The 18,729-nt window shown below is 37.6% G+C and overlaps 1 protein-coding gene across 4 annotated transcripts in view; it reads left to right on the top strand.

The window, feature by feature from the left end:
• ARHGAP18 (Rho GTPase activating protein 18) overlaps nucleotides 1–18,729 on the top strand; it is a 156,526-nt gene that overhangs the window by 79,334 nt on the left and 58,463 nt on the right. For all 4 annotated transcript variants that reach the window (XM_049900518.1, XM_049900536.1, XM_049900527.1 and 1 more), the window contains exons 2-4: nucleotides 4,163–4,362; nucleotides 7,620–7,855; nucleotides 15,183–15,246. In XM_049900518.1, the coding sequence (XP_049756475.1) occupies nucleotides 4,185–4,362; nucleotides 7,620–7,855; nucleotides 15,183–15,246 (478 nt within the window). In that variant the 5' untranslated portion in view covers nucleotides 4,163–4,184. The remainder of the gene's footprint in view (nucleotides 1–4,162; nucleotides 4,363–7,619; nucleotides 7,856–15,182; nucleotides 15,247–18,729) is intronic.

Genomic DNA, 18,729 nt, shown 5'->3' with positions numbered 1-18,729 from the left:
TGCTGAGCAAATATTCAGACAAGCTGGACTACGAAGAACAGGGCATCAGGTTTGGAAGAAGACTCTAACAAACTGATATGCAGTTGACTCAACCTTGCTTGCTGAGAATGAAGAGGACTTGAAGCACTTATGAAGATCAAAGACTACAGCCTTCAGTATGGTTTACACCTCAAAGTAAAGAAAACAAAAATCCTCACAAGTGGATCAATAAGTGACATCACGATAAGCAGAGAAAAGATTGAAGTTGTCAAGGATTTCATTTTACTTGAATCCACAATCAATGCCCATTGAAGCAACAGTCAAGAAATCAAATAATGTATTGCACTGGGCAAATCTGCTGCAAAAGATCTCTTTAAAGTGTTAAAAAGCAAAGATGCGCCAGACCCAATTCATGGTATTCTCAATCACCTCATAAACATGGGAAAGCTGGACAGTGAATAAGGAAGACCAAAGAAGAATTGATGCCTTTGCATTATAGTCTTGGTGAAGAACATTGAACATACCATGGAGTGCCAAAAGAACAAACAAATCTGTCTTGGAAGAAGCACAACCAGAATGCTCCTTAGAATCAAGGATGGGGAGACTTTGTCTCACATACTTTGGACACGTTATCACGGGGGACCAGTACCTGGAGAAGGACATCATGCTTGGTAAAGTAGAGGGTCAGCATAAAAGAGGAAGACCCTCAATGAGATAGATTCACACAGTGGCTGCAACAATGGGCTCAAACACAGCAATGGTTGTAAGGGTGGTGCATGACCGGGCAGTGTTTCATTCTATGGTATATAGGGTCACTATGAGTCGGAAACAACTTGACGGCACCTAACAACAACAAGAACAATAACCTGAATGCTATTAACACTTTGGAAATTCACTGACCAGGTGGATAAATTATCACAGAAAGATGAGATAAAATATATCTAAGGAAACAAAGCTCTAATTTTTATAAACACAGCAAGGATGAAATGCTAGCAAGATGCAAAATAAAAGAGGCATTCCGTTAAAGGCCCATAAAGTCTGTAAAGTGAGTATTTTCTGGTGATGTTAGTGCGCTATGAAAAAAGTAAAGTGATAATACTGTAAGGTATTAGAAAGGGTGTAACATGTGCAATTAGCTAGGAAGTAGTTCTTTATAAAGCAACACCGGCAGCTTTTTTGAGAGGACTGTGTTTAGTTCTGTCATTAGGGTTGTAAAAGGTGAGAGATGTGGGAGTTTGTGAAGAGCACCCATGGGATGATTAGCACGTAGGATTCTGAAAGGGGGGTGAGGAGAAAAGAACATGGAGCATCACTTGCCAGTAAGTCAGGTGGGAGTAATTGGTAGTTGCCTGTGGTATAAACTGTGTTTCTTTGAATGATTTCAGTACCATGTGTCTGCTTGGATCTTTCTTTTGGAAATATCCAGTATTTCTGCTCAGTAGTTCTTTATGTCTAGCAGATGTTGCTTTATGTTTTTAAACCCAATTTGCCTAATGAAGATTTTATCATGTAACATACTCTTTAAAACAGAAGAGAGGAAACTAGTTAGCTGGCCTCTACCAGGACCGGTGACGTTAGGCAGCTTTAAGAAGGACCAGACTTTTAGTCATAGCCTGTCTGGAATACAAAAGGAGAGTATACGCTAAGAAGAAAAGACGGTGACGTGCATGTTTACTGATGTAAACTGTAATTAAAGAGTGTTCTGTTGCATTTTTGTAGGAAATATAGACTCCGTGGCAGGCTGGCTAATGAGGGTAGTTTATTACTAGATGGCTGCTTCCTCTCCACTCTACTCCCTAATATTTCAAAAAGAAAATGTTTTCTTGCAACAGTTGCCTGTGATCAAAAAAAAAAAAAAAAAAAAGAAGAAGAAGCAAAAAAACCCCCCCAAACCCCTGCTTTTCATGACTAAGTATCTTCAGGTTATCACAAGCCTATTCAGCTTCTGAATCTTATTAAAGTCAAAATATTGAGTCAATTCATCAGCACTAAGGTATTAGGTTTCTGTTTTGTGCAGGTTTTGAAAGCCAGGCTTGATATAGAAGGTATATTTACATAACTGTGCTCTTACGCCATGCCCTGGCATTTTTCGACACATGCTATCTTAATGGAAATTTACAGGAAAATTCTGGCCAGAATAAACACATTCCTTCAAGAGGGAAAGGTTGAATGTACTTTCTGGTTCAACTGAATCTCTTTCCTGTGAGCAGATAATTCAAATTAGTCATTAGTCATTATACTTCACTCAGTCCACAGTACTTATTGTAGTCTCCCGTGGGCTGAGATTTGTGGGAGACACAAATAAGGTAGATAGTCTTGAAGTATAGTGCAAGTTAAAAGAGAAACAAGAATTAGGCATCTACATATTTGACATGAAAAAACAAAATGCGTCTGGCAGACATTCTGTAAATTGGACTTAGCTATTCTATTGATCTGCTAATCACAGAAAAAATATGTATATATATATATATACATACATTCGCATGTATGTATAAAATTTGCTTTTTTTTTGAGAGTGAGAAATAATTTTCTCATTCGCATTGTAATTTAAAATTCTGGGGTGTAAACTTTCAAATCAAAACACTGGCTGTAATAATGACCATGGAAGGGAGAGAAGGGAAGGAGGGTGAGGTGCAGGCATATAAACAGGAGGACTAGGGCCAAGAAGAAGCCCTTGAATTGAGGGATGGAGGAGGCAAACAATGGACAATGGGGATTTGAGGAAAAGAGATTTTCCACAAACATGTCTAAACTTCCTCCTGTTGGCCCGAGTCCCAACACCCACCAGTCGTCATCCTAGGATTGCCATTGGGGAGAAATTTTAGCAATTGTTCATTCACTCATACAACCAGAATCGGTAAAGCGGGAAGTCAAGACAGAATCATTTTTAATGGGACAAAGCTGGTTTATTAGTAATTACAGCTACTCAGTTATGTTACATTTATTTTTTGCAAAAGCCAATTAAATTCTTGACTTTTTCTAACAAATCAATTGGAATTAAAAGTGATGGAGTAAAGTGATTATCTGCCTTATATAGTCTTAAAATTCTGTTTTCAATTAATTGTGGGAAAGACCAGTTTAAATGTGAAAATGTTCACTCACTATTAAAACTTTTTTTCTGTTTGTTGCATTTTGTTTTATTTTAAATATGTGCAATCAGTAAAACAAATATAGCAAAATATTACTTCCTAGAAGTTCTTCTTGGAAGATAAAAGACCAATTTGAAATCATAGTATCAAAATGCTAGATTACCAATTATTGGCCCTTTTAAATTGTATTTTTAAAAATTATTGAATATAGAAGAAAGGTACCATAGCTGAAAATTTTCCTCTTTAAGTAATTATCATTTTTCTATCTCAAAATAATAATAAACTTAATATTTCTGTTGTATATGGGTTTTTATTTTAAGCTCCTTTAATTCCGTTTTAGAAGTGGGTAGGTTGTGAATTACAAAGAAAATGTTTTACTTGAAATCTTGAAAATGTTTTCATTTATTCAAATTTTTCTTTCATTGATAATATTTAAAAGGTAAATGATTAAGAGGTAATTCCTAACTATTCAGAATTGCCAAATAAATGAGAGTTTATCATATTTAAAAATTGATACATTTAAATATTAGATACATTTATAAGTAAAGATTAAAAGTTTTTCTCTATAATAGTGTAACAACAAATTTAATAAATTGTCCTTCTCTTTATAATTCAGCTCCAAAAATAAAATGGAAGCTCAAATCATGCTTCTTTCATTACAGATGTTTGCTGTATAAGGGTTGACTGAGTTTGTTTTACAAATGTAATTGATAAATATTAAATGCTGTATGAAACGCAACCAAAATTTAATTACTAGTCTGTAATCAAGATCCATCCTGTTGCTTCCCAAGAACCAAGTTCAAATTTAAGTCTTAAAACAATTTTACTGAAATAGAAATTGAAAAGTAATTTACCATATTGCTAATTGTTCTTTACTATACTTCTCTACGGAGAATGAAACTCTTAGCTCTTTCTAGAGCATGTTATAATCAGCAGCACCTCAATTTAAAGTGTTTCAAAATACTTATTTCTTTGGTTTTAATAAGGAGAGCTTAAGGAGTTTCCAAATTCTTTAACTCCATGCTGTGATATTTTTGAGATTGTTCTAGGTCTTTATGTACTAAAATGAGCTATGTTATCTTTTGAATTTATAGTCGCAGATATGGCCAGTACACTATGAACCAGGAAGACACAACCAAAGTTACGGAGAAGCTACCATTTGATCGATCAAGCTCCCAGGATTCTTTGGATGAATTATCTATGGAAGACTATTGGACAGAACTAGAAAATATCAAGAAATCTAATGAGAATAGACAAGAAGATCAAGAGGTGGTTGTTGTCAAAGAGCCTGATGGTAATAACTAATTAAATAAAACTTTTTTTTTTTTTGGCATACGTACCTATGGCCAATGATGCATGGAAAGAAGAGGAGAAAGAAAAAAAAATGAAACTAGAGTAACATAAAAGGCAATGTTAGTTACCTTTCACCTTGAAAATTACTTGTTTATGGCAGATTTAAGAATACGGCTGCCAAATAAAGGTGACGTGAGTAAAATCACTTGGTCTTGCTGGTGAAACTTACTGAATCATAGACTCCTAGGGTTAGACTTGATGGTTGAGATTATTTAATTGCCCCTTAAATTCCTTCTGTGAGACCCTAGCCTGTGCTTCTTTGGGGTACAGATGGATATGAAAAGCTCAGTACTTTGCCATTTTTCCAGTGGTCAGTCAGCTTGAGTTGTTTTAATGTTCTTTATTTTATTGACTTGGCAATCTACTTTTCTCCAACTAGGACTTACGTGCCATAGCCTACCTTCTGAAAGAGCAGAACAAGCCTGTTCTACTTTAAATATTTGAGAAAAGTTATCTTGTTTCTAGCCAAGTCTTTTTTAGAAGGAAAATTCACATAAACCAATCTTTGTGGGTGGTTTTCAGAGATATCCCTGTCCTGGTCATCCTATCTTTCAAAGCCTCCTTATTCCAGACTGGGTGAAATGCCACAGGTTTGGCCAACTATTCAAGGCTATAGAATTGGATAGTGTAAGATGGTATTAATTTTTTTAACCTCTATGTTTGCTTCTTTCTTCTGTTTTGTCCATAATTTCTCCTAAGTCTCTCCTCAGCCATATTTCTTACAGTCTCCACTACTATACTTGACATTCTGGAAGAAAAATGCAAAGCTTTACATTTCTTTTCTGAAATTTCAAATTGTTTTTTCAACCACTTAAATTCAAGCAGTCACCAGGTTTTTTATACTCCATTCTATCATCTGTTCTATTAGGTCTCTTTCTATGTTTTGTCATCCATAAAATTTAAACTTTTTTTTATATAAATTTATACAAATTCCAAACAGAAAAGAGCTACTGTCAATGCCTCGTGACCCACTAATAGAGGCCTACTTCTCAAAAGAATGCCTACTTAACTAAATGGTTTAGAGCCTGTCATTTAAGGAGCTAAATCTGTGTAAACAGGTTTTTCTCCCTTGTTACAACAATGGTATAAAAATCTACCAATGATATTTTAAAAAGAAAAATTGGGAATTTTCCTTGATTTAAAATTTCTTTTTTAAAAAAAACACCTATATACGTGTGTGTGTGTGTATACCAAAAAAAAAAAAAAAAAAAAGTTGCCATTGAGTCAGTTTCAACTCATAGTGGCTGTATAGGACAGAGTAGAACTGCCCCATAGAGTTTCCAAGGAGCGCCTGGTGGCTTCAAACTGCCGACCTTTTTGGTTAGCAGCCATAGCACTCAACCACTATGCCACCAGGGTTTATATATATATATATATATATATATACCCAGTGCCCCCGAGTTGATTCCGACTCATAGCAACCCTATAGTTATATATATATATATATATATATAATCTCATTCTTTTGTTTAGATTCCCTTTCATTTTAATTCTTTCTCAAATACATTATCAGTAAAGTCGAGCTTATTTGTGATAATTAATTGCAAAAAAAAAAAAAAAAAACCCATTGTGGTCGAGTCAATTCTGACTCATAGCAACCCTATAGGACAGAGTAGAATTGCCCCATAGAGTTTCCAAGGAGTGCCTGGTGGATTTGAACTGCTGACCTTTTGGTTAGCAGTGGTACCAAATTTTCTGTCTCTGTTTCAAGAGAAACGCAGTATACAAGTGGTCTGCTGAATAAGCGGAGAACACATTAGAGAAAACGGTGTTCAAGTCTGACTTAGATTACATTACTGTTTGTCTTTAGCTGTTTCATAATTCTTTGAGTTTAAAATAAATGCACGTATTACTGTTCACAGTGTGGCCATCAGAAAGACTGGGAATGATCCTACCTGCCATGGCCTTTTCTTCAGCTTTAAGTTCATTGAGTTTTACCTCTATTTTTTAACAGAACAAGCCACTATCATAGTAATCTTTTTTGTTTCCGTTGTCCTGGCAATACCAGCTTTTTCTGGCAATTTGGTTTTATATGTGTGTACTGAATTCTACCTTAATAGCATTGATAACAATGACTTTCCATTTCAATAAACAGTTTTTGTTGCCTTACGCACAGAATACCTGGCCCCAGGTTATGGTTTTTGAAGCCAAGTTTATTAATAATTGATTTTTGCCCTCAAGAAGTTTATCGGTAGAAGGATAGACAGGCAAACCAATCAGTGTTATACCAAATGATATGGGCTATAATAGTGTTTTAGAAAGCTCTTCCACATAACATTCTCGCATTTGGTTATAAGGTAGCCAGAGCAGCTATGCTTGAGTTTACAGATGAGAAAATGGAGCCTGCTTGAGGCTAAGTGACTTTGTACAAAGCAACATGGCTATCAAGGTACAGAGGTGGGCCTTCTGTGTCCTAAGTCTTTGAGTTTTCTTCCCTTACTTATAAACGTGGTGCTTGCAGTGAATCACTTCTAGCTATCATTCTCTTTTGCCGTAATTAGACCCTACAGTATATTTGCTTTACTGTTTACTTCCTGCTTTCAGTATTTTGAATTGATTCAGTTATTTAATTAGTTTCCTATTATAAGCTCTTTGCAGAAAAATCATCTGCTGCTTTTTTCTTAACTCGTTAAAATAACATGAATCTGGTGTGCTGACTAGGAGGATTAAAAAATTAATTTGGAATTGATTAGTTCCTGATGTCCAGAAGCTCTTTCCTTCTTTCCATACGCCCTGTCAGCCACAGTGAACAGAACACAAGTATTCCCATAAATTAGTGTTGGACTCTGGGGTATTTAAGACTCTGGCTGAATTTAAGCCAAGAAACTGGGCTTAATGCATGTCCCTAGCATTAACTTCCTTCTGTAACTCAATGGAAGTAAGTTATCTTTTCATTGCTTGCTCATCTTTGGAAGGAAAACAGGATCATCTTCCCTAGTTAATCTGCAGAGAAGTTATAGAGGTTAATTACATGTGAAGTCATTTAATTTTTTTAATTGAGTATATATGAAATGGATCTAAAATTTGATATCTTTGTGGCTGGACTTTATGGCAGTTGTCCAAGCATCAGATAATGATTCTTAGCATTGCGGTTTGGTTGTAATAGAAGAGTTTAGGTAAGAATTTTTAACGGCTTGAAAAATGTAAAAGTGCTCACATTTTTAATAATTTGAATACCATTTTTCTCTACTGTCTTAGAGGGAGAATTGGAAGAAGAATGGCTGAAAGAGGCTGGCTTGTCCAACCTCTTTGGAGAGTCTGCTGGCGATTCCCAAGAAAGCATGGTGTTTTTATCAACACTGACTCGGACTCAGGCAGCAGCTGTTCAGAAACGGGTAGAAACAGTCTCCCAGACCTTGAGAAAGAAAAACAAACAGTACCAGATTCCTGACGTCAGAGACATATTTGCTCAACAGACAGAGTCAAAGGAAAAGGTAGGTTTTTTTGTTTTATTTTGATATTAAAGGCAAAGGAATTATTGCTTAGAATCAACAGGGCCAATCCAGTTTAATTCAAATCATTAAAAACTTAATGAACACCTATTATATTCCAGGCACTGAAGCTCCAAGCTAGCAGTGAACAAGTGGCTTAATCCCTGCCCTTTCTAGAAGCTATGCTGATGGGGCAGAAAATTACACAACTTAAAATTTGGTATGAGAACCATTCCCAAAGCCAACTCTTCAGACAGGGATTGGACTGAACAATGGGTTGGAGAGGGATGCTGATGAGGAGTGAGCTTCTTGGATCAGGTGGACACTTGAGACTATGTTGGCATCTCCTGCCTGGAGGGGAGATGAAAGGGTAGAGGGGGTTAGAAGCTGGCGAAATGGACATGAAAAGAGACAGTGGAGGGAGGGAATGAGCCATCTCATTAGGGGGAGAGCAGCTGGGCGTATGTAGAAAGGTGTATATAAGTTTTTGTGTGAGAGACTGACTTGATTTGTAAACTTTCACTTAAAGCACAATAAAAATTAAAAAAAAAAAAAATTCAGTGTGATATGTCTTGTGTTAGGGGAAGATGGTGCCCTTGGTGCATTAGAGGTGGGCCTAACCCCATCAGGGTGACAGGGAAGGCTTCTCAAACAATGTGAGTGCCAATTGGCTCTCATAGAAAAGTAGGATGTAGATGGTTGTTATCTATTAATTCTTGTAGGAATATTTAATTTTTCATAGACTTTTTTTTGGAATAAATGGAAGTACAGTGTGAAGGAACTAATTGCAGCTAAATTACAAAGTAGGAACCCTGAGACATGAAGAAACTTCCCTTTTATGCCTGGTACTAAGCACAGTGCATATCATATAGAAGATTTCTGCACATATTTGCTAAAATTATTAGTTTATTAATGGAAACCAATGAAATTTGGTAGAGATGGTGGTGAAGAGATACCAGGGAAGGTATGGTAGAAGTATAAGGCTTTCATGACCTAGAACAGTGCCACTGAAAACAGCCAGTTGGTGAACTATTTGTTACTTGTCTGGGAGGAGACAAGGAGCTTGCACTGGAATATAAATTAACCTTCTTTCCACATTGAGAAAATCTTGCTACCGACTCCCCTGCCCGCAAAGGAGAGTGGGAAGAAGAAGTCACTCGAACCTAAAGAATGCACTTAGGGTCAAAGTTGATTTATTTCATTGTCTATCCACAGGCCACACTTTCAGTAACTCTAGCTTTGGAGACTCAATGGAGTGGTTAGAATGAGACTAAAGGAAGGGAGCCTTGGTGACTATTGTTTTGACCATAATAACAGTTATAATTGCCACCACCATTACAGAACACTTACTGTGCTAACTACTTTACATGACTTATCTCTAATTGTCACAGCCATCCTGTGAATGAGGCATTATCATTTCCATTCTATAGCTGAGGCTCACAGACTTCAAGTTGTTCAGTGTTCCATAGATAGTAAACCCAAATCTGTCTGACTCTAAAGTATGTGCCTTTAACCACTCTCTGTCCTGCTATATTAGGATTTGGGTTTTCTATACATGATTCTGATATTAAGCAATCTGGACATGAGATTCTATTTATACTGTAGATACAGGACAACAAAAATTTTATGATTCTTTACAAAGAATGTGAGAACAAAAGGGCTTATATTTAAGGTATCTTTCTGTCAGAGTTTTTTCACTTTTTATTGATATTTCATTCTTCAGAATAATTCTTTATAGCTGCAGATTGTTACTCCATTTGCATGGTCAGTTGTGGATCAAGCCCCATCCATTTATGGGAGTTTTGGAATCACTAGATTTCTATAAGCAGATCTCTTGCTGCTGTGAGGCAGTTAAGCACTCGCTTACCACTTGGAGTCTCTTTGGGACATCCACTAGAGCTGAAGGACTGTACTAGCTTTCCAGCTATAGAAAAATGAGTGATAGGGAAATATAGTATTATGGCATTTCCTTCCCAATTAAAGAACCGTTCCTAAGTGTGTTAAAAGGAAGTGAAAATGGGGAAGGGGCAGAGAGCTGAGCCTAAGCAAAATATATATATATAGGCGCTGTCGAGTCAGTTCTGACTCATAGTAACCCCATGTGCAACAGAATGAAACACTGCCCCATCTTGCACCATCCTCACAACTGTTGCTATGTCGGTGCCCATTGTTGCAGCTACTGTGTCAGCCCATCTTGTTGAGGGTCTTCTTCTTTTTCACTGATGCTTTATTTTGCCAAGCATGGTGTCCTTCTCCAGGGACTGGTCCCTCCTGATAATATATCCAAAGTACATGAGATGAAATCTTGCCATCTTCCCTTCCAACGAGCACTCTGGCTGTACTGCTTCCAAGACAGATTTGTTTGTTCTTCAGGCAGCCCATGTATATTCGATATTCTTCACCAACATCTTAATTCAAAGGCATCAATTCTTCTTCGGTCTTCCTTATTCATTGTCTAGCTTTCTCATGCATATAAGGTGATTAAAAATACCGTCGCTTAGGTCAGACACACCTTTGTCCTCAAGGTGACAGTTTTGCTTTTTAACCACAAAATACATACTGTGGGCAAAATATATACTGTGGGATTCCTGCCAGTCTCCAAGAGAATGTTGTTATTCAGTGCTAGAAACAGCATTTTCCAGCAAATTCCTGGTAATGTCTAAACCACGTGAGTTGAGTCAAGGTAATTGGTGGATTGTATCATCTGGAGTCTTTGAGAGAAATAGCACAAGTAAATTAAAATAATGTTAACTTGCTTACACTGCATGCCTTTAACTGAAACACTGCCACCCATTAGAAATTTGCTTTACATCCCCAATCCCTCAAGCAAACATGGGCTAACCATCCTCATGTGCGGTTCTTCTGTTCTCAGAGTAAGAATATATTCAATTCTTCCATTTTAAATGCTTCTTCATGAATCCCTTGCTGACACTAGGAAATACAATACAGAAATGAATACCATCTGCACTGTCATCTTCAATTGCTGAGAAAAACAACTCTAACCACATGCTCCAAAATACGTGTTCATATGTAAGATTGGAATCACTCATTGTGCTCCTTGTGCCATGGAGGATGAGCCTTCTGCAGGCTTATGGGCAGAGGGCAGGAGAATGGTATTGCTCTGCCCTGAGGTGATTAAAGTGGTGCTGGGCATCCTCCTATCAGTTCTGTGATTTGGTAGCTGCTGTGCACTATCCCGTGTACTGCCAGTCTCTAAGTGGTACACTAATGGCCTATACACACCTGCCTCAGTGCTTTTCTAGATGCTTCTTAGACTTGAGTTGGAGAGGGGAGTTCTTCTTGGCTAACAGCTTGAGGCTAAAAATGTGGCGACAAAGGCTATTTTCTGTGTTTTGTGTAGAGATGAAAATCCAGTACAGTGATTATTTTTTAAAAAATCTTTCATTCAAATAGACCTCTTCAGATGATTCGCCCAGACTCCCCTTTCTCATCCTTGGATTCCTTTTGAAGCCATGCTTCGAAAGGAGGCCTCACTTACTAGGGAGAGAGTCCAGCCATGTTTTATCATATCCATAAATGCTTGGAGGGCTGCATTCTTGGGTGTTACTGCTGCAACCCTTGAAAAAGGAGTTTTTTTCAAATATCATAGCTCTTATTGCCTGTTTGATAATTTAGCTTTAATTATCTCACATTTATTACTGCTAGCTCTTTTTTATTTTAAAGAAATTCTATTTAGTTACCTTTATGTCAGCTTATTTTTTATAACAGCATTATTGAGATAGCTTTCTCATAACACAGTTTACCCACTTAAAGTGTACAATTCAGTGATTTTTTTGTATATTCACTATTGTGCAGTCATCGCCACAATTAATTTTAGCACATTTTTATTACCCCAAAAAGAAGCTCCATTAATGGTTAGTAGACACTCCTCATTTCCTTGCAGCCCTCTCCTTACCCCTAGCCTTAACCCAAAAAACCCCAAATCAAACCTGTTGCTGTTGAATCGATTCTGACTCATAGCGACCCTATAGGACAGAGTAGAATTCTGCCCCATTGGGATTCCAGGGCTGTAATCTTTACGGAAGCAGAGTACCGCATCTTTCTCCCATGGAATAGCTGGAGAGTTCAAACTGCTGACCCTTCAATCAGCAGCTGAGCACTTTAAACACTGCCCCACCAGGGCTCCTTTTGTTGTGATTAGGTGCAATCAAATCAGTTACAACTCATAGCAACCCCATGTACAACAGAATAAAATACTTCCCGATCCTCTGCCATCCACATAATTATTGCTATGTTTGAGCCCATTGTTGCTGACACTGTGTCAGTCCATCTCATTGGTGGCTTTCCTCTTTTTCACTGACCCTCTACTTTACCAAGCATGATGTCCATCTCTAGGGACTGGTCGCTCCTGATAACATGTCCAAAGTACACAAGACAAAGTCTTGCCATCTCCCTTCTAAGGAGCGTTCTGACTGTGCTTCTTCCAAGACAGACTTGTTCATTCTTCTGTCAGTCCATGGTATAATCAGTATTCTCCACCAACTCCATAACTCAGAGCCGTCAATTCTATGGTCTTCCTTATTCACTGTCCAGCTTTTGGATGCATATGAGGTGATTGAAAATACCATGGCTTGAGTCAGGCACACCTTAGACCTCAAAGTGATATCTTTGCTTTGTAACACTTTAAAGAGGTCTTTTGCAGCAGATTTGCTCAGTGCAACATGCCCTTTGATTTCTTGACTGCTGTTTCCATGGGCGTTGATCATGGATCCAAGTAAAATGAAATCCTTGACAACTTCAATCTTTTCTCCATTTATCGTCATATTGATTATTGGTCCAGTCGTGAGAATTTTTATTTCCTTTATGTTGAGGTGTAACATCCATAAGTGCTTCAAGTCCTCTTCGCTTTCAGCAGGCAAGATTGCGTCATCTGCATATCGCTGGTTGTTAATGAGTCTTCCTCTAATCCTGATGCCATATTCTTCTTCATATAGTCCAGCTTATCAAATTATTTGCTCAGCATACAGATTGAATAAGCATGGTGAAATAATACAACTCTGATGCACGTCTTTCCTGATTTTAAACCATGCAGTATCTGCTTGTTCCGTTCCAACAAATGTCTGTTAGTCTATCACAGCTTTCACATGAGCACAATTAAGTGTTCTGGAATTCCCATTGTTTGCAATGTTATCCATAGTTTGATATGATCCACACAGTAGAATGCCTTTGCATAGTCAATAAAACAGAGGTAAACATCTTTTTTGTAGTCTTTGCTTTCAGTGAAGATCCATTTAACATCGGCAATGATTTCCTTCATTCCATGTCCTTTTCTGAATCCAGCTTGAATTCTCAGCAGTTCCCTGTCAATGTACTGCTGCAACGGTTTTTGTTTTCTCTTCAGCAAAATTTTACTTGTATGTAATATTAATGATATCGTTTGACAATTTCTGCATTCTGTTGGATCACCTTTCTTTGGAGTGGGCACAGATATGAACCTCTTCCAGTTAGCTGTCTTCCAGATTTCTTGGGATAGATGAGTGAACACTTCCAGCATTGTCCTGGTTTGTTGAAACATCTCAATTGCTGTTCCATCAACTCCTGGAGCCTTGTTTTTCGCCAATGTCTTCAGTGCAGGTTGGACTTCTTCCTTCAGTACCATCGGTTCTTGATCATATTCTACCTCCTAAAATGATTGAACGTTGACTAATCCTTTTTGGTTCGGTGACTCTGTGTTTTCCTTCCATCATATTTTGATGCTTCCTGCATCATTCAATATTTTGATTACTGAATCCTTCAACTCAAGGCTTGAATTTTTTTTTGGTTCTTTCAGCTTGAGAAATGCCAAGCGTGTTCTTCCCTTTAGGCTTTCTAATTCCAGTTCTCTGCACATTTCATTATAATCTCAGCTGCCCTTTAAAATCCTCTGTTCAGCTCTTTTACTTCTTCATTTTTTTTCCGATTTGCTTTAGCTACCCTACATTCAAGAGCAAGTTTCAGAATCTCTTCTGACATCCATTTTGGTATTTTCTGTCTTCTTAATGACTTTTTGCTTTCTTCATGTGTGATATCCTTCATGTCACTCCACAGGTCATCTGGTCCTCAATCATTAGTGTTCAGTGTGCCACATCTGTTCTTGAGATTGTCCCTAAATTCAGATGGCATATACTCAAGGTCATTTTTTGGTTCTCATGGACTTGTTTTAATTTTCTTTAGCTTCAACTTGAACCTGCGTATGAGGAATGGATGGTCTGTTCTGTACCCGGCCTCTGGCCTTGTTCTGACTGATGACACTGAGCTTCTGCATCATCTCTTTCTACAGCTGTAGTCGATTTGATTCCTGTGTTATCTATCTGGTGAAGTCCACATGTATAGTCACAATTTATATTGTTTAAAAAAGATATTTGCAATGAATAAGTAGTTGGTCTTGCAAGATCCTGTCATGCAATCTCCAGCATCATTTGTGTCACCAAGGCTGTATTTTCTGTTGCTTTCCTTCTTTGTTTCCAACTTTTGCATCCCAATTTCAAGTAATTATCAATGTGTCTTTATTGCATGTTTGATCAGTTTCAGGCTGCAGAAGTTGGTAAAATCTTCATTTTTGCCATTAGTAGCTGGTACATAAATTAGTAGTTGAGCTCCTCCTAGGCAGCCTCCAATGTACTTGCTGTCTCTTTGGATTTGCCTGTATTGGACATTTCATGTAAATGCAGTCATGCAATATGTGGGCCATTGTGACTGGCTTCTTTCACTCAGCTTAATGTTTTCAATGTCCATCCATGTTGTGACGTGTATCAGAACTTCATTTCTTTTTGTTGCCAAATAAGTCAAACAGCATTCCATTATATGGATACATCACATTTTATTTACTCGTTCATCAGTTGATGGATGTTACTGACTTTTGAACATGTTTGCTTTTCCCCCTCCACTGGCAATGCCCTTGATGATGGGCATTCTTGATGTTTTTCATATTCTCCACAGGGTTTAGTAGGGCTGTGTCTTACCAGCCATAGCAAATCAAATATTTGTCAGATGATTGCTTGTTGATCATAGCCATATTTTCCCCCACTGTGATTCTTTTAATTCTTAGTATATATCTTAGTATATACTCTAAAGGTTGGTAAGAAACCCTGGTGGCATAGTGGTTAACTGCTACGGCTGTAACCAAGAGGTCGGCACCTCGAATCCACCAGGCACTCCTTGGAAACTCTATGGGGCAATTCTACTCTGTCCTGTAGGGTAGCTATGAGTCGGAATCGACTTGACGGCAGTGGGTTTGGTCTTTTTAAATGTTGGTAATAGAATTATTTACAATACCATTTTCTCTGGTTGTAAGTTGGAAATGACTAAATGGAACATTTTCTATCTTTAGGCTCCAGATGGCACTGAATCTCAGTCAGTCAGAACAAATGAAAACAAACACCAAGGAAAAGATGGTATGTTGGACCTGTTCTCTTATATTTTCCCATTTATTACTATAACAAACAGATACAACCTTTTAAAACATCCTCAATTCTAGTAAACAAATTATATTAAAGTACTATGGTAAAGTGCATTACATGGATAATTAAGTGAGGCTCAGCATATAGTGGGCCCTCACTTTTTTAATATTTTTGGATCTCTATTTGTTACAACATCCATATGCATATTCATATCCCTTCCATATGCTTACCATGTGCCAGATACTGTACAGAGAGGTTTACCTTATTGAATATACTCAAGTACCCAACCTAGTAGCTACTCGTCTTAGTTATCTAGTGCTAGTGTAACAGAAATATCACAAGTGGGTGGCTTTAACAAACAAATTTATTTTCGTTTAGGGGGCTAGAAGTCTGAATTTAGGGCACCAGCTCTAGGGGAAGGCTTTTTCTCTCTGTCGGCTCTAGAGGAAGGTCCTTGTTTCTTCTGAGCTTCTGCTCCTGGGCCATCTTCATGTGGTTTGGCACCTCTCTTCTATCTCTTCTCTGCTCACTTGTTTATACTCTTTAATTTCTCAAAAAAGATTGATTCAAGATACACCCTACACTAATCCTGCCTCATTAACATAACAACGCATTGCCAAAGGGGGTTATAACTACCGGCATAGAGGTTAGGATTTACAACATATTTTGGGGGGACCCAATTCAATCTATAACAGTACTATTCTTAATCCATTTTATGAATGAGAGAACTGAGGTTTAGAGATATGAAGTCACTTTCCGTAGGTCACACATCTAGTGGTTGGAGCCAGAACTTCTATTCATATAGCCTGCATCATGATTTCTAGCAAGGGAGGAATTTAGCTTTAATTATCTCACATTTATTGCTAGCTTTTTGTTTATTTTAAAGAAATTGTTTTGTTACCTATATGGCAGCCTATAATTTTTATTTTAAATTTTGTTTTATAACCACTCATACCACATAAACCACCCATTGAAAGTGTGCAGTTCAATGGATTTTGGAACCTTGTTCTCAGATCACAAGCTCTTAATTCATAAATGGAATGCTTTTCAGAGGTTTCTTGCATAATTGATTACAATTCTTCTTTTTTTCCTTTTTCATAATTTGTATTTCAGAAATGATTTAGAAATTCAAAGCATGGATGAAAATAAATATGAAGACTTTATTAGTATTTTATCAAGAAAGAAATTATAGCTATTTTCATTTGTTTATGAAAAGGAAAAACGCTCTAAGTTAAGGTCATAGAGTTAAGCTTATAAATTTAGCCCTTTATATATTGTTATTTTAAAAATTATGACAAAGTTGGCCTGCGGCTACTGGATTCCAGTTCAGGAACTTGTCCTTTTCTCTTGTTTACATTTTTGAAACATGGTACCTGGACTGATCATGTCATCGGTAGGATTGTGTTTGGATTGAGATTAGTGGGAAAATGGCTATCAGTAAACTGTGAAGGACTGAGCGGTGTTCCCAACCTTCCTGTAAGAATCACATGTTAGTCCAAGATTGTATGGGATAGTTTGGAGTATCTCTATTTCTCCTTCTGTATTTTTCTCAGAACTTCTCTTTCGTACCCCTGGCTTTAAACAAAACAGAATATATCTACCTGTCTATACTTTGTTGTCGTTAGCTGCTGTTGAGTTTGTCCCCAACACATTAGGACCCCATGTACAACGGAATGAAATGCTGCCTGGTCCTGTGCCATCCCCATGACTGGTGACAGATCACACCATTGTGATCCATGGGGTTTTCATTGGCTGATTTTTGGGGAGTAGATTTCCAGGCCTTTTTTTCTAGTCTGTCAAGTATGGGAGCTCCCCTGAAATCTGATAGCAGCATAGCAACATGCAAGCCTCCACTGACAGATGGGTGGTGTCATTCATGGGGTGCATTACCCAGAAATTGAACCACTGTTCCTACATATGTATAGATAGTAAATAGATATGTAAATGCTTGTATGTTTGTATATTCAAGCGTTTGTTGTTGTATGCTGTCAAGTCAATTGCTACTCAGAGTGGCCCTGTAAGAAAGGGTAGAACTGCCCCATAGGGTTTCCAAGGCTGTAATCACAGGGAAGCAGACTGCCACATCTTTCTCCCATGGGGCGGCTGGTGGGTTCAAACCCCTGTTAGCTACTGAGCCACCAGGGCTTCTGCATATACCCAACCCTATACATACACATATATTTATGTATTTTTATCTGTATAAGCACTTGCCATTTGCTATTATTCTGTGGAGGTTTCTTTAGTTACATGTTTTATATCAGGCTGAAATTACTGGGTGTTTCCCAGATCTGTATACCAGCAAGCATTTAAGTGGCAATCAAGCAACGTTGACTAGCCAGCACTGGCCTGCTGGGTCATCAGGCGAGATGAGCCTTCTGTGCCAATGTCAATATGCTTTGGGCTTTGGGGAAGAGTGGCAATTGCTAAACAGATACTGAGGGAAACATTGTTTCTTTCTTGGTGTTTTCCTCCCTTGCCAGAGATCATGATGCAGGCTATATAAACAGAAGTTCTGGAAGACAAGCTCATTATATGAGTGCTTTTTTTCAGCCTAGCTTGCAGCAGGCAAGTGAAATGTGACAAGCTTGCTGCCTGGTTTACATCTGCTTTTGCTAGAATGTTATGAAGTGGGCATAGAGCCTCAAATCAGAATAACAAGAGAGTCTGTGTAAAGCCATCCAAATCACAGTATTTACTACTGCACCTGTTCTGGGCGATGCCATGCTCTTTCACTAGCCAGTGACTTAGCCAGTGTTATGCAAACATTGGAAAGTTCAGAATGAAATGCATGGAAAACAATTGTCTGAAGTTCAGAAGTGAGGCCGTTTCTGCTTGAAATCCAAAGGGGTGGGCAACATGGTCTGTTTTCAGTGTTTTTCCCACACTTGAGTTTTTATCCATATCTAATTAAATGTGCTTTTTTCTAAATGAAAAAAATTATAAAGTTTTTAATATTATTTGTGTTATTCTTCACATTTCCAAATAATTAATCCACTAGGTATTAATCTTAACTTTTCATCAAACTGTACAATTCTGCCCATATAAAATGTCCAGTGCTTACTACACTTAATAACACCCACATAGGCATTTTTAACCTTTCATATTGATGCACACATTTTATTATTTTCTTTTTGGATTTCCATGGAGGAAGGGAGATCTCTTGTAAGATACAAGCAATTCAGGATAGTCTGGACAAAGAACTTTAAGGACATCCATCAAATATTAGTAACCCAGTGCTACTGTTCACTTCAAAACCAAAGGAGAATAAATGAAATAAATTATATGGTTTACACGTTAGGACTTTAAGAGCCAAAGCTTTTATCTCAGCCTTCTCTGTTAACTATTCTCTTTGAGAGTATATAATTGATTTGTTAGATGTCTTTATTAGCTAGTTAACCATCCATTTCCCTTGTTTCTTGTAGCAGTAACTTCCCACACCCCAGATATATGAGTTTTCCTAGTATATGTCTTAACTCA

The sequence above is a fragment of the Elephas maximus genome, chromosome 1 (assembly GCF_024166365.1).
Source record: "Elephas maximus indicus isolate mEleMax1 chromosome 1, mEleMax1 primary haplotype, whole genome shotgun sequence".
NCBI classification, from domain to species: Eukaryota; Metazoa; Chordata; class Mammalia; order Proboscidea; family Elephantidae; genus Elephas; species Elephas maximus.
This window is presented reverse-complemented; position numbering and strand designations above follow the sequence as displayed.